Genomic DNA, 16,026 nt, shown 5'->3' with positions numbered 1-16,026 from the left:
CCGAGGTGGCGGATTCTGAGGAGGCTAACTCACTCAATTTAGGGTCGATCTTTACTAGCAAAGATCTCCTCCTTTCTGTGGTTATAGCATGATTAGCGTTCCCTAACATGCATATCGCCCTTTGGGCCCATCCGATAAGGATTGCCGGGTCTATCAGCTCCCCTTTTACTTTCGCTTCTTCTCCCATCTGGAGAATCTTTGTGAGGGGTCCCGTCATATCCAGCATCTTGTCCTGGCACGATCGCCAGGATCTATCAAGACCCTTCCTCACATCTTTAGTAAACTTGCTCATAAAAGTTATCATTTTATCATCTATTACGGGAGTGTCTGCCGCACCTTCAGGGAGGAGTGGTCTGGGGCATTCCGCCCTCATCTTGCTTCTAGCCTCTTTGGCTAAGGGCGCCCTCAGGCGTTTCTTTATGCCGAAATTCTTCTGGGGGGTTCCCATTCTGATGATCTGGGATGGATCAATGCTTCTGGATCGAAATCCCCCTCATCGGCAACATCCTCCTCCTCCTTCTTCCTTTTCTTTGACGCTTCATGGCTCTCATCCCCTGATGAGGATATTGATAACACTTCCTCTTCCTCAGGGTATTCCTCCTGCCAATCATTCTCACCGTCATCTGAGGAATCGGAGGATGACTCACGTCCCCTGCTAGGCACCGTCTTACCCTTTCTCTTCCTTTTACCACCTTTCTTCTTCGGTGGGGAGCCCGGGGGGGCATGGGCCTCTTCTGCCCTACGGGCTGATTTACTGCCCCCTTTTGATTTTATGCGTGCCTTAAGACACTTGACCTCTTCCATGCCCTGAGAGAATCGGAGCCAATCCTCCATCAGCGCTATTTGCTGGGGATTATGTCCCAGTGAAGCCCCCAGGGCTTTCTGGAAAACATCAGTCATGTCTGAATGATTCCTCTTTTGGCTAACACTAGCCTTCCCCTCATCACTGGAGGAGCTCATGATTCTCAGGCCCTGGGGAGAATTTATGTTATGAATGATAGTATTCAAATATATACCAGGGCTTCTCAGAATGTGATTGTAGGTAATTTGATAATATCTCCCTGGTTCTGATTATATCACGGATATAATACTATGTTAACACAGGTTTTACCTGGGACTGTGCCTGTATGAGGTGCGGTATCAACTGACAGCCTGCAGGGGCGCTGTTGAGTTCTTCCACAGGACGCTACGTTCGTACGATGCGTGCTGTGGCAAATCGTATTATTATTATATAGCTTTCGCCGGAATAAATATCTCTCGTGCTTCTCACCAACCAAATGAAAATCGCAATGAAAAAACGAAGGAGAGAGCGCCGGAACTACGCGGTCCCGTCGCGCTCTCCCTTCCGTTATACAGTGCCCTCTCTGACGGGTCGGCGCGGCTGCCGGTGCACCAGCCCCGTCGCGGCCGCAACTCCTCTGAGCCGCCTGCACCTAGCGGATATGCTCCGCCAAACACAGAAATAATGCGCGCGTCACTCGCGTACCAAATTAGTCTAACTCACATTCACACGTAATAGGAATAATATAAAGGTTGTACTTAACTCGCTGCCGAGCAGCAAAGAAAGAGGAGGATGTGAAAGAGGACAGGAGTCTTGAGGCATTGAGGACTTGTTTATTGGTTTATGGAACTATCACATGGTCAGTTGAGGACCAATCGAAATGAACTACAAATCTCAGAAAAACATGGTTATTGTAGTTTTTATTAGATTTTGTATTCATGTTCTTTGGTACTGTTTCTTTGCTGCTGAACAGTAAAGTTGTAGAGAAAGCATAATCCGAGCCTCCGGTCTTGACATAGAATTGGAGGGCTGCATTCGAGCTCTGGCTCCGTGTCCGGGCCTCCCGTATGGCTTTTTATAGCCTCTTCAGCAGGCTTGGTTCAGTGCTGGGTTAGGAGTGGGGCCGTGTGGGTGGGGCAACCTCATTCCCCTCACCCCTCTCCTTAGTGCTATACTACTGCCTTCACCCCAGGCTTTCTCATGTGACGTCCGCTTTCTTCGGAATCTCGGATGCCGGCAGGATCCGCTGTGTGTTGTTCGTAGCACGGCATATACTCCTGCTCAGGTGTTCTTCTGGCATGTTTTACCTTCTTCGCTGCAAGCTACGCGGCGGCTGTCCCTTGCCGCCGTGGTGCCGCAGCTTATACGTGGTTATTGTTGCTTCGCTTCGGCTACTTCGCCATTCGAGCTGGGAGCGGCGGGGTGGCTCTTTCTCCACCACCTCTTTCTAGGTGAATTCGCCTCGGATTTTCACTGCAAACGGGGCTAGGGCTTCTTGATCGGATCCCCCACCATTATTCAGCTGGCTCCCGGAGCGGCGAACGGTTAGGCTACCATTTCGCCTGCGCCCCCTGGTGGTCTCCCCTTTATTTATTTTTTATGTGGGGGACGACCACCGAACCCCCACCTATTTCCCCCTACCACAAGTTGTACCCTTAGCCCACCCCCATCAATTTTTTTTAGAACAAAAAAACTTGGTCATTTCTACTTAGTTATTTTCTGAAATCGTTTTCTTCTATGGATGCCAGGGATTGGCCTAGTTCTTAATGGGTTAGGAGGCATGGAGACTGCTTCAGGTGCTCGTCTCAAATGTTTTATGCATGCCGTCTATTACTAGTTAATCTCCAAGTGCATTTGAAAACTTTTCTCCTGAAGAGAAAATGGAGTTTACATTCGGTGCCAAAAGTATTTCATGGCACAGTGATAAACTGTGCTCCTTGTATACACCATCCTCTAGCGCTATACCTAAAGTGTTTCACAAAAGGATATTTTCTTTTTCTGAAATCTGTTTGGATTTAGTCTGTTTACTGTGCACAAATGTGAATATCGCACTGTGAATTGTCTGTATTTTAACATCCCTTTTGGAGCCGTCAGTAAACTCCATTTTAATTTTCGTTACCAGCAGCACATTAGAGCGAGGCCTTCATGTGCATTACAGGGCTTTCATCATGAAGTCTGAAACGTTCTCACTTGCCATCACAGAGATGGGGCACTACTCTGCAAATACAATTCAACATTTTACTGTTGGCTCAAGTCATGAAGGGTTTTTCTTTATTTAGATTTAGGCTGGTGTGATACACTGAGCACCCTTGTTATATTCTTATTTAATGTTGCTAATGGATGAGAATAGTATTAACATGTCATTACATTACCGGTGAATGATCAATGCAGATGCAGTATGCAAGAAACTGGGTGATTGCAGTATCTTAAGGGTCACAATTTGGTGTCTTGCTGTATGAATGTTAGTCTAATGTTGTGAGTCTTTACCCAGTGTAACCATTTTGTTTTTCAGGCATGTTTTAAATGTATTGGGAAAATACAAACAGTCTTCTGAACTACTGCCTAACAATCCATCAAAAGGGATTGCGGATGGAATAGCAAAAGCTTGGGAACTGTACGCGTCTGAAAAGTAAGCCACCCTTAAGTCTTGGTTTTGTACACTTTGTTGTCTCCCATCCTTTCTCCTTACATCGTTCAATTGTTTTCCTTTTTTTTTTTGGCCCGTCCATAAGCGTGCCTGATGTATGCAGAGGACTGTAAAAGTAAAGGGGCTACTTTTAGTTTTGGCTCAAAGGTGACCCAGCCACCTCTGTGGCCATAATATTGCTGATTGTGAACTTTGTGATTTCCTTGAAGGATACGGTGCTTAGAGTTCCTGTTTCATTTCTGCCGATTATCCATCCAACCATATTTTTCCAGAGCCTAACATTGACGTATCCGGCACACAATTTGTCATGAGCATCCCTGTCGCTCCAGTCCTCATCTCCCTCTCCTATGACTGCGTATTCTCTTCTTCAACACATGCTTTTGTTCATCCCCCATGCATGCACAACTACACCTTCCTCTTCTATGTCCTTTTTCAAATATAGCAGCAGGTATGAGATGCCAGACAAAGCAAATCACTTTATTTGCATTCTGGAGCAGGATCTGTTTTTATATTTTTAGGGGCATCAGCTGAGAACGCGACTTTGACAGCCCACTGGGTTAACATGCTCACTGATAATTGATCACTGGCTGAGAGTTCAGTGAGAAGATGTGAAAGAAACATTAGAAAACTATTTTGAGGGCCATTTTCTGCAATTGCATTGTCAGTTTTCCGACAATACGACTAAACATCTGATCACTTCTGATGTTGAATGCCATTGGTAAAATCAGACCTTTGATTTTCATGTTATGCTTTTAAGGGCCCATCATTATCCTGAATCCTATCTTTTCAGAGAACCTCAAAGTACAGCAAAGGATCAAATGAAACTACTTCTCCTGTAGATGGTCCATTTCATGAAACAACATGAGCACAATTCAAATCCACACGATCAACAAAATTGCCAAAGCGAATATCCTCTTATACAAAAATGAACTCTTGAAAGAATGTGGTCTTTCCCCTTCTGTAATGGATTGGCAGGCGAAGAGCGATGGTCTGGAGTGTTGCCCAGAGTGATGCCATAGGTTAGGATTAATTCCAAACCTTCCAGCCATCACCTTTTGTTTTGCACAAGTCCCTGAGAGGGACGGGTATGCACAGACGTGGGTCCCGAGCCTGCTGGGCCTGGAAACCCAAGCTACTCCTCACTGATGATGCTCAATGAGGCTATGTGGATGCTTGTGTTCTTGTGCAGAAGGGATGTGGCCTAGCATTTCGGATTGGACTGTCAAGCCTGATTTACATGTGGTCTTTCCCCTCCTGTAATGGATTGGCAGGCTAAGAACAATGGTCTGGAGGGTTGCCAGAGCAATGGCAGAGGTTAAGATTAATTCTAAACCTTCCAGCCATCACCTCATTTGTTTTGAGTTACGGTTTTTGATTGGCACACGTCTTTTTTTTATTTCTGAGATATTATCTTGAATTGCACTACAACAAATGAAATATTACATATTAATATTACAGCACTGGATTTTTAAAAAAACTTTTGAAGAAATAAGTCATGAGTTATGGGTTGAATATTTTAGAGCTATTTGCAATCTCTATTAAGAAGTACAAATAATTTAAATACAAAATGTTTTCAAAGTTTTTCTATGAATTTCTTTGCATTATTTGGATAGCATTATGATTTCTTTATTATTGGCCAGTATACATTAGCACTGCACGATTGTGTACTGTAATTTTCAAAAATTGGTAGTTCAGTGTATTGGAATGACACCCTGTAAGTTAGTGTCACTGGCAGCAACAGACACCAAGATAGACCAAGTGCGGCTAGTGTGTCCCAAAGTCAATGTTAAAGGAAATAAACTTCTCTTATAGAAAATAATGTTTGTGGTATACAGCAGGCAAGGCTCTCTGTAATAGGAAAGCTGTCAAAAAGTTTAGAAATAGTTTTAGGAGTCAATGTTCAGCAGAGCAAGGACACATTTTGGGCACCAAAGATGGCCGCAATATGAAAAATCTCCCCTGCATCCATGATATTTTAAAATTGGTAATCACTTTTTGTAAAGTATTAAGTGGGCTCGTATGACCCTGGAAGGGATGAATTAGTGATGGGAGGTGAAGGGGAAGCGGGTAGCTGGTGACTGTGACAAGTTAGGAATGAGAGGCTGTCAAGGAGTTCCCCCCTTCTCACCTGGGTCCGTTGTTTGCTGGAGTCCTTGGTCGCTGCCTTCTTGCGGACGGACCTGGTTTTGAACAAGTCTGCCCGGGTCTCTTCCGACTCCAGAGTGCGTTCATTTTCCGGGACGCGGGTCCAGGAATCCAGGAAACTAGGAAAGGTGCAACTAGCACACGAGTCCAGGAAATAGGAGGAAAGGAAGGGGCAAGGAACGGGTTGTTAGCCGGTTACAAGGAAACAATACCGCAAGCAACGGGACACACGTCGGATCGCTACTTTGCAATAGCATTGAGATGCGCGGAGCCGCGGAAGGCGTGTTCTATTAATAGAATACGTTACGTCCAGCGCGCGAGTATATCACAGTAGCACATATCCTGAGGCGCCTGATACATTTGCCTATGGTAACACTTGCTTTAGTTTTCCTCTGCATTGGCATCTCAAGCACCTGTACATGTTTGTGTTTTGTTGTTGCACTTTGTCTCGTCTTCATTCAAATTCTCTGCTTCTTGGATATTGAAAACGGTATTGCATTTTCTCCAGCATTGGATCTTTCATGGATTCACATGCTTAGAATATTCCCCGTCGTCAGACTGGGAACCCTCGGTACACATATATATAGTCATTTCCAATAGGAAAAAACTTCTGCCCTATCCCCGTCTGCGTCCTCTACGGGGCCGCCCACGTACGCCCCGTTGGACGTGATGGTATATAAGCCCCGCCCCCGCGGGTCCCTTCAGATTTCAACCGTCTCCAAAGATAGTGGGATCTCCTCGTGTATTTTCTTCAAATACTTATCGAATTGTTTCTAACTCCTGCGAGTTTGTCTGTTTGGTCCACTTCTAACTCCTACGAGTTTTGTTTGTTGGGCTGGCAATAATGTCGGGTAAGCCTCTTTTCCGCCCGTGTGCCACGTGCGGTCTAAAGAAGGTTTATGAAGGGGATGGCCATCTTGACTGCATCTACTGCCTTCACCCCCACCACTCGGCGGACCAATGTGATATTTGCAAGGGGTTTTCCCAAAAAACCCTGAAGGACCGGAATCGGCGACTGGTCTCGTGGCTGAACGACGGCGCTGGAGCGTACCCTCAGTCGGAGGTAGGATCGGTGCGCAGTATCGCCTCAGCGAAAACATCAGAAGCCCCCCGACGCTCACATCCGTCGGAACCTCCGGCCAAAAAATCACGACCTACGGAGAAGGACGTGCCTCGAAGTCATTCCTCTAAGGCCTCATCGAAAGAATCGACGAAGAAATCATCTTCCTCTTCTTCTTCGTCGAAGAAAGATAAGGACAGGCCAAAATCCTCCTCGAGCGATCAGAAAAGATCAGCTACGAGTAGAGAGGCGGATAAACGCAGGGAGAGCTCCGCGAAGGCGGGACCGCCTAAGCCACCTGCAGGCCCTCCGTCGACGACGGCGACGATCCAAGTGCCCACTCCGTCACAGTCCCCCGCCTTTCAAACGGGCTCATCGTCGACGACGATTCCCTCATCGACGGAGTTCCAGGCCTGGAGGCCAGAAGTGTTCGACATGGGGCTACCCGACACACTGCTGCAAGAACAGGCAGTTTCGATCGCCTCCAAAGAAGACGACGGCTTCAGAATAGTGAGCCCGGAAGACCTGGGGCTACGGCCCAGATTTCCTTCTGGTGCAACCTGCTCTCAAGTTTTCACCCAGCCTCCAAACGCCCAGGCTACTCTCTCCATGGAGGTACTTTCCTCCTTACACTCGCTCTTGAAGTCCCTGGACGAAAGGCTCCCACCTGTTCCGACGACTCCCCTCGTCGACGAGCCCGGACCTTCACACCGCCCGACTAGATCGGTCGTGGGCCCAACTGCTCCAACAGTCCAGGAAGAAGGTGAGCTCTCGGACTCCCTCTCTGAACAGGGGTCAGCTTCTGGTATCTCCCTCTCGCCGTCGAGAGACCCGTCATGGGTTTCGGATGTGGAGGTGGATCCTCCGAAAAGTCCCATTCACCCGTCTCCACCGGATGACATAGGGGCCTTCCATTCCATGATGGAAAAGGCCTGCAAGGAGTTCGGTTTGACCCAACAAGAAGAAAAGAAGGACTGCTTCCTCTTTGACCACATGGGCAAGAATAGGCGTTCCGTTTTTTCGATACCGATACTGGACCACGTATGGAAAGAGGGCGTCCAAACCATGCGGCATCCATTCTCGGAACCTGCGGTCAAGGGCCGCGTAGAGAAAAAATTTAAAGTTCCAGATTCGACGCCAAAATGCCTCTCTGCGCAACCCACGCCTGACTCGGTGGTATCGGCGGCGGCGACGAGAAAGGCAAAGGCCCAGCATAAATGCTCTACCCCTCCGGATTCCGAAGCTAGACGCCAAGACGCTTTCGGTAAGAAGATCCTGTCAGTGGGAGCGTCAACAGTGAAAGCAGCGAACTCCCTGGCAATCATGGCCAGGTATGACAGGGAGATGTGGCACAGACTGGCACCCATTATGGACCACCTCCCAGAAGAACACAGAAAATCAGCTATGTCCCTGGTTCGTGAAGGAGAAGAAGCCTCGAACCATGCTATCAATATAGCGGTGGACCTGGCAGATTCGGGGTTCAAACAAATTAACAACGGAGTGGTTCTACGACGCCAGGCCTGGCTCAAGTGCACCAACTTTAGACCCGAGGTGCAATATAAGGTCGTCGACATGCCTTTCGAAGGTGACCACCTGTTTGGCGGAAAGGTGGATGAGGCCTTGAAAGGAATGAAGGAGGACTCTGAGACGGCGCGCTCACTGGGCTCTCTCCAAAGCGGTAAGCCCTTTCGTTCCTTTCGCCCCTTTAGAGGAGCTACGGGAAACGCACGATTTGCGGGATCCAGGGATAGAGCATTCGGGAGGTCTTCATATCCGTCCCAAGGCTATAGGCGCGCCTCACAGTCCTCGACCCGACGCAGAAATTTCCAGGCCTCCAAGAGACGTCCCACTTACTCGTCGTCGACGGGAAAACAAAAAGATCAACAATGACGTTCTAGGAGGGAGAGTGTCAAGTTGCGTCGAGGAATGGGAGTCAATTACGACAGATCGGTGGGTTCTGGACACGGTGAGACTGGGACATTCCCTAAGATTCAAATCCAGACCTCCAAGACGTCCACCGATACGCCTGTCTCAACCACACCTAAGCGTCTTGCGTCGAGAGGTTGCGCTCATGCTAAAAAAAGGCGCCATCGAGTTAGTCCCTGCTTCGCAGAGAGGCTTAGGGGTTTACTCACGCTGCTTCATAGTAAAGAAACCAAACGGGAAGTGGCGCCCCATCCTCGACCTACGGGACCTCAACAAAACCCTGCTGAGTCAAAAGTTCAAGATGCTTACTCTACAGGAAGTAATCAGATCGGTCCAAAAGAACGATTTCCTGGCGTCTCTGGACCTCCAAGATGCGTATTTTCACATTCCGGTGCGCACTCACCACAGGAGGTTCCTGAGGTTCCTAGTCGGCCAAACACACTACCAATTTACTGTGCTCCCTTTCGGCCTGAAGTCCTCCCCAAGAACCTTTACAAAGTGCCTAGCACCCGTAGCAGCCTGGCTGCGGAAGGAAGGGCATCACGTTTACCCGTACCTCGACGACTGGCTCGTGAGGGGATCCTCCCCAGCGTCGACCAACGACAGCCTATTGACCACCTTGCGACTGCTACAGCGTCTGGGATTTGCAGTGAACTACGAAAAGTCTTCACTAAAGCCCTCGAAGAGCTTGAAGTTCCTAGGTGCTCAATTCGACACCCACACGGGACTAGTGAAACCATCCCTGGAAAGGTTGTTGAAGATCAAACACCTGACAAGCCAACTTCGTTTACAGAGCAGGTTGTCAGTAAGAAAATATGCGGCTCTCCTCGGCTCCATGGCATCGTGCATCCACCTAGTCGCGAACTGCCGGTTGTTCATGAGACCTCTACAGGAGTTCCTATCAGACAGATGGAAGCAGGCCACAGGCCGCTGGTCGGACAAGATAATAGTCGACGACGAACGAGTTATCAAAGCCCTCCGATGGTGGAAAGTGGCGCGCAACCTGGACAGAGGGGTCCCCCTGCAGGAGCCGGAATTTCAGAACACCATCATTACAGACGCCTCTCTGTCGGGCTGGGGAGCACACATGTCACGTCACCAAACCCAAGGCAGGTGGTCGTCGACCGAATCTCGCCTACATATCAACATCCTGGAGCTAAGGGCGGTGAGATGGGCCCTGAAATCTTTCCTCCCACACATCAAGGGGTCAAAAGTAAGAGTGCTCACGGACAATACGACAGCTATGTTCTACCTGATAAAACAGGGTGGCACCAGATCCAGGACCCTCTCGAAGGAAGCTCAAAAGATCTGGCATTGGGCTTTAAAACACCACATCTCCCTAGTGGCATACCACCTACCGGGAGCGAAGAACGTACAGGCGGATTCCCTGAGCAGGACTATGTCACAAATACACGAGTGGGAGCTGGACTCCACTCAACTCGGGGAAATCTTCGAAAGATGGGGGACCCCGTCGATCGATCTCTTCGCCACGGAAAGAAACCGAAAATGTGTTCAGTTCGCGAGCAGATGGCCCCAAACAGGCTCCCTGGGGGAAGCGTTCTCGTTTCCGTGGACAGGCAAGTTCCTCTACGCCTTCCCTCCATTTCCCCTCATACGGAGGACGATCCAGGGGATCCACAGGTACAATTGCCGGGTCATCCTAGTGGCCCCGCGCTGGCCGAGGCAACCATGGTTCTCAGACCTCCTTCATCTGTCGCTGGATCAGCCGATACCATTCAGGAAAGTGCCGAACCTCCTGTCCAGGGACGAGGGGACCGTGTGGCACCACAATCCGGACAGCCTGAACTTAACTGCATGGCTCCTGACTTCTCGGAGTTCGGGAACCTAAAAGTCTCGACTGATTGCCGAAGGATTCTGCAGGCGGCCAGGGCCCCGTCCACTAACAAATCATATGTAAGCAAATGGAAAAGGTTCTGTATATGGTGTCAAACACAACAAAATATACAACCTTTGGAAGTAACTCCGGAGCAAATCCTCCCGTATCTTCTTCATCTTGCGGAGAGCGGACTGTCATCATCGTCAATCAAAGTACACCTGGCGGCTGTTTCGAGATTTACAAGAAGAAGACAGTCCCCTCCACTATTCAGTGACAGGCTAGTGAAGCATTTCATGAAGGGTCTGTTTAGAACCTTCCCTCCGGAAAAACGGTTCCCACCGTCGTGGAGTCTGAACACGGTTCTAGCTGCCTTAATGAAGCCTCCCTTTGAGCCAATGTCCTCTTCATCTCTACAATTTCTATCTTGGAAACTCGCGTTCCTAGTTGCCATCACTTCGGCTAGAAGAATGTCGGAACTACAGGCACTGGTCATAGACCCTCCATATCTGAGGTTCTTTAAGGACAAAGTTATTTTATCAACTAACCCTTCATTCATCCCAAAAGTACCGTCGGTCTATCATAAGCACTCGACCCTGGTACTCCCTACTTTCTTTGCATCTCCTTCGTCGACGGCGGAGAAGGCTCTTCACACTCTGGACGTCAAAAGGGCGCTAAAATTTTACCTGCAAAAAACGCAAGATATCAGAGCCACCAGACAGCTATTCGTCGCCTACGGCCCCTCGGCTAGGGGTAAGGCTATCTCCAAACAAGGTCTGGCTCGCTGGGTCTCCTCGGCGATTACCCTGTGTCATTCCAAGGCCGGGAGACCTCTACTACATCGTCCCAGAGCCCATTCCACGAGATCGACATCTTCCTCCGTGGCTCTATGGGCAGGAATTCCGCTGACGGACATCTGCCAGGCGGCGGCATGGTCTGTTCCGCACACGTTTACGCGCCACTACTGCCTGGAAAAGCAGCACGCGGATGAGGTACAAATGGGAAGGGCAGTGCTTCGCCACCTTTTTCAATGAGGTAAGCCAAAGTTTCAAGAATAATGCTGCCTATTATTTGGCCTCAGCTGTTTTTTCAGAGTGTATACATGAATGTACATAGTTTATTGACCTAAACATAAGTGGTCGGGTAGATATATGCGCAAGGGGTGCATACTGAGTCATATGACATAGCATTGTATGGCGGAAATCCGTTTCGTATCAGTATAATAAGTTGTTGCTTACATACATGGTGTAAACGGTAGTGTTTGGGGGTGTCTCTACGAATGTAAGTTACATTGCACTCTCACCTCCTTCTTGATGTTACTGCTTTACAATCTATTCTAAGCATGTGAATCCATGAAAGATCCAATGCTGGAGAAGGGAGTAGTTTCTTACCTGTAACTCCATTTCTCCAGCATTGGTATCTTTCATGGATTCACATGCGCCCTCCGGCCTCCCCGGACTGCAATGTGGAAGATTGGTATGTAAGCAAGTTTTCCCCCGTTATCTTGGAGGGGTCGAAATCTGAAGGGACCCGCGGGGGCGGGGCTTATATACCATCACGTCCAACGGGGCGTACGTGGGCGGCCCCGTAGAGGACGCAGACGGGGATAGGGCAGAAGTTTTTTCCTATTGGAAATGACTATATATATGTGTACCGAGGGTTCCCAGTCTGACGACGGGGAATATTCTAAGCATGTGAATCCATGAAAGATACCAATGCTGGAGAAATGGAGTTACAGGTAAGAAACTACTCCCTTCTCCAGCATGGCTTGGATTCACATGCTCAAGAATATTCCGTGTTGTCAGGCTGGGAATCCTCAGTATAAAGTCAGTATAAAGGCTTCTATGTTGGGAGTCCTCGAGTTTGCTCTGCGAGCTACTTCTATTTTTTTTGTGTTTTTGCGGAAAAAGGTTCTATTTTTGTTCCAAAAGAGCCTGTCTGCTCTTCTCTCCATCTGCCGACAGCAGGGATCTGTTGTCGGTGAAGTTCAGCTCCCCTCAAGGGCAAAGATCGTTGAAGTTTCCAGAAGGTCATCGGGCCTACTCCGCGCCCTCTGACCATGATGGGGGCGAAGGAAGGGAGGACCTGCTTAAAGTCCTGCACTAATTGCAGGCTTCGAAATGTGTGGAGTTACGCCGAGCAACAGGTGGTGGGGGGCGTACGCTCCAACATCGCCCAGGGGCACAGACTTCCAGAGCCCCATGTACCAGGAAACGGTCACGACGGATGCTTCCATGGAAGGGTGGGGAGCACACACCGGACATCTTCATGCCAGGGGCCTGTGGCTACCGGAGGAGAAGTGTCTCCACATCAACGTTCTGGAACTACGGCTGTGCCAAAGGGCGTACCACCACAATGTTTTACACCCGGAAACAGGGGGGCACCGGTGCTTTCCAGGAGTTGTGGAACTGTGTCGTTGCCCAGGGGATGTTCCTCATTCCTTTTCACCCGGCAGGAGTAAAAAACACTGTTGTTGACTCCCTCAGCCGGGAGCTGCGCTCGTGCCACGAGTGGGAGCTTCGACAGGATCAAGTGGACTATCTCTTCCTCAAAAGAGACAACCCCCAGTTCGATCTGTTCGAGACGACGACAAACACTTAGTGCCGGAGGTTCACCAGCAGGTTCTCCCAGCCGGGGAGCATGGGGGACACATTCTACTTCACCTGGAAGGCCTCTTTCTGTACGCGTTCCCTCCGTTGCCTCTGCTGCTACAAGTCATCAGTCAACTGACGGTGCAGGATGATCCTTGCGTGGCCGAGGAAGATCTGATACCCGGACCGTCTCAGCCTGTCAGTGTCCCCTCCAGTCAAGTTGCCAGTGGTCGTGGATCTTCTTGCCAGGGAGGGAGGCGCGATCCTGCACCACGACCCGGGATCACTGAACCTGAAGGCCTGGCTCCTGCAGCGCTAGAGTTCGGTGGGTACGAACTCCAGGCGGAATGCAAGGAAGTCCTTGCTAAGGCCAGGGCGTCATTAACTCTGGAGTGTTACAGGCACAATGGAAGCGTTTCGTGACTTGGTGCCGGTCGCAAAAGATTAGCTCTCTACAGATCACGCCCCCCCGCCCCAAAGTTCTGCCGTACTTGTTGCCGTTGGCTAAGTCAGGGCTGTCTCACGCCTCCCTCAAGGTGCATCTGGCGGCTATCTCCCGCTACACCAGATCTCTGGGACTGTCTTCTCTGTGGTTGCACCGTCTAGTCAAGTAATTCATCAAGGGACTGTTCCGTTCATTCCCACCGGTGATAGCTCCTGCACCGGCCTGGGAGCTCAACATGGTGCAAACTAGGCTCATGGGGGCCCCATTCGAGCCGATGCATTCAGCTCCGCTGAAGTTCCTATCTTGGAAGACAGCTTTTTTCGTGGCCATCACCTGTGCCAGGAGTCTAGGTGAGATCCAGGCACTCTCCTGTAAGCCGACTTACTTGACTTTCCACGAGACGAGGGTGGTGCTGCGGACGGACCCTTCCTTAATGGCCAAGGTTCCATCAGAATTTCATCTTAACAAGCCCTTGGTGTTATCTGTGTTTTTTCCGACGCCTTTGTCCCCGGCCAAAAGGACTTTGCACCCGCTGGATGTGGTGGAAGTTTTATGTGGCCAGCACAAGGACTGTCCGGAAGACTTCTCAACTTTTTGTGAACTTTGGTCCTGTGAACCATGGGAAGGCTTTATCCAAGGCTTCCATCTCCAGGTGGGTCTCCGGCTGCATCACTCATTGTCACCGGTTGGCAAACCGGCAGCTGCCTGGCCGTCCTAGAGCCCATTCTACCAGAGCGATCGCTGCTACGATGGTGTTCCTGTCTGATGTGCCCCTGCTGGACATCTGCAGGCCTGCTATGTGGAGGTCGATGCACACCTTCATAAAATTATACTGCGTCAACAGGGATTCCAGGCAGAAGTCAAGAGTCATCCAAGCAGTGCTGCGCAACCTCTTAGCTTGAAGGTGAGCCTGTTGAGGAGGTAAGAGAATTGCTTATGTTAAGCCTTGTCACCTCCCGTGGTTGTGTATGTATGTACTGCTATGTATTCTTTATTCATGAGCATGTGAATCAATGCTAGACCCCATGCTGGAGAAGGAACACGTTACTTACTTGTAACTGTTGTTCTCCAGCAAGGGTCTGGCATGGATTCACATGTGAGCCATCCCTCCTGCCCCTCTGCGGCTCTTCTTGGTCATACTACCACTTTACGTGCTACCAAATCTGAGATGGCTGCATGAGGAGGGGCTCGAGGAGAGGGCAGTCATTGGCTGGGGGCAGTATGACCCAGACACCAGTGATTGGTTTAGAAGAGAAAGACAGTTCAGAAACTAAAGTGAAGTTGTTTTTTTCTTTTACCGAGGATTCACAGCCGGACGACAGGGAATATTCATGAGCATGTAAATCCATGCCAGACCCATGCTGGAGAACACCAGTTACAGGTAAGTAACTTGTTCCTTCACCAAGGCGTGGGAGGGGATACTGTCGGACAAGTGGGTGTTGTCCACCGTGGCAGGCGGGTGTTGTATCAAGCTGTTAAAAAAACCACCCTACTGGCCGCCAAGACAGAAGAAAATGTCAACAGAAGAAAAACGCATATTGTTGGAAGAAGTAAAGTCACTTCTGGAACAGGACGCCATAAAGATCGTCCCAGCAAATCAGCTAAACAAGGGTATTTATTCAAAGTACTTCCTGCCAAATAAAGACCTTTCCATGCACCCAGCACTAGACCTGTGCCCTGTGAACAAATATGTCAAACCCCAAATGTTTCGCATGACCACGCTCCAAGAGGTAATCCCACTCCTAAAACAGGGGGGACTACATGACCACATTGGATATGAAAGATGCATATTTCAATGCTCCCTGCGCACAGAAAATATCTGAGTTTCAAGATAGCAGGAATTCACTACCAGTTCGAGGTACTCCCCTTCAGCATCGCCTCAGCACCTAGTATATTCACAAAAGTACTTGTAGCAGCACACCTGTGCAGAAAGTCTATCCCGTTCTACCCATATCTGGACGACTGGCTAATTACCAGGGAATCGCCTCAAATTTGCAAACTAAATACTCAAAAGACAATACACCTTCTTTTCAATCTAGGCTTCTCCATCAACGAAAAGAAATCAAGCCTAGTCCCCAGCCAAACAAAACAATTTCTTGGGGCTATTCTAAAAACAAGAGGAGCTGGCTTTCCCCTCAAACGAGAGAGTACAAAACATGCTGTTACAAGTACCTCAAAGTCCACTACAAGGTTGATTGCCAAAGAACTGTACGCAAAGGAGTGTTCTTGTTCGGGATGATGGCTGCATGCATTTTTTTTTTCCACACTCGCGCCGGCACATGCTCCCAATTCAGGAATGGTTAGCAAAACAAAGGTCTCGGGCAAGCTGTTAGTGGGACGATCTAGTCTTCGCTGGTGGTCCAGGGACAACCTGCTAAGAAGAAAACCCTTCTGTGTTCCACTAGCACAGGCAATCCCAACTACAGACGCCTCACTCGCTGGATGGGGTGGGGCTCACTTCCTTCACCACACAGTCCACGGCCTCTGGACACGTGCTACTGCCCAAAGACACATCAAGTTCCTCAAACTCTTAGCAGTACTGAAGACTCTTCAGGCCTTCCAGGGACATCTTACAGGTCAAACAGTGCAGGTACTCA

At 49.3% G+C, this 16,026-nt stretch overlaps 1 protein-coding gene across 3 annotated transcripts in view; it reads left to right on the top strand.

The window, feature by feature from the left end:
* The window catches only part of GSS (glutathione synthetase), a 912,719-nt gene that overhangs the window by 475,601 nt on the left and 421,092 nt on the right, over window positions 1–16,026 (top strand). For all 3 annotated transcript variants that reach the window (XM_069651814.1, XM_069651815.1, XM_069651816.1), the window contains exon 6: window positions 3,294–3,410. In XM_069651814.1, the coding sequence (XP_069507915.1) occupies window positions 3,294–3,410 (117 nt within the window). The remainder of the gene's footprint in view (window positions 1–3,293; window positions 3,411–16,026) is intronic.

Source organism: Ambystoma mexicanum, chromosome 3p (assembly GCF_040938575.1).
Source record: "Ambystoma mexicanum isolate Mex_15411 chromosome 3p, UKY_AmexF1_1, whole genome shotgun sequence".
In the NCBI taxonomy this organism is placed as follows: domain Eukaryota; kingdom Metazoa; phylum Chordata; class Amphibia; order Caudata; family Ambystomatidae; genus Ambystoma; species Ambystoma mexicanum.
This window is presented reverse-complemented; position numbering and strand designations above follow the sequence as displayed.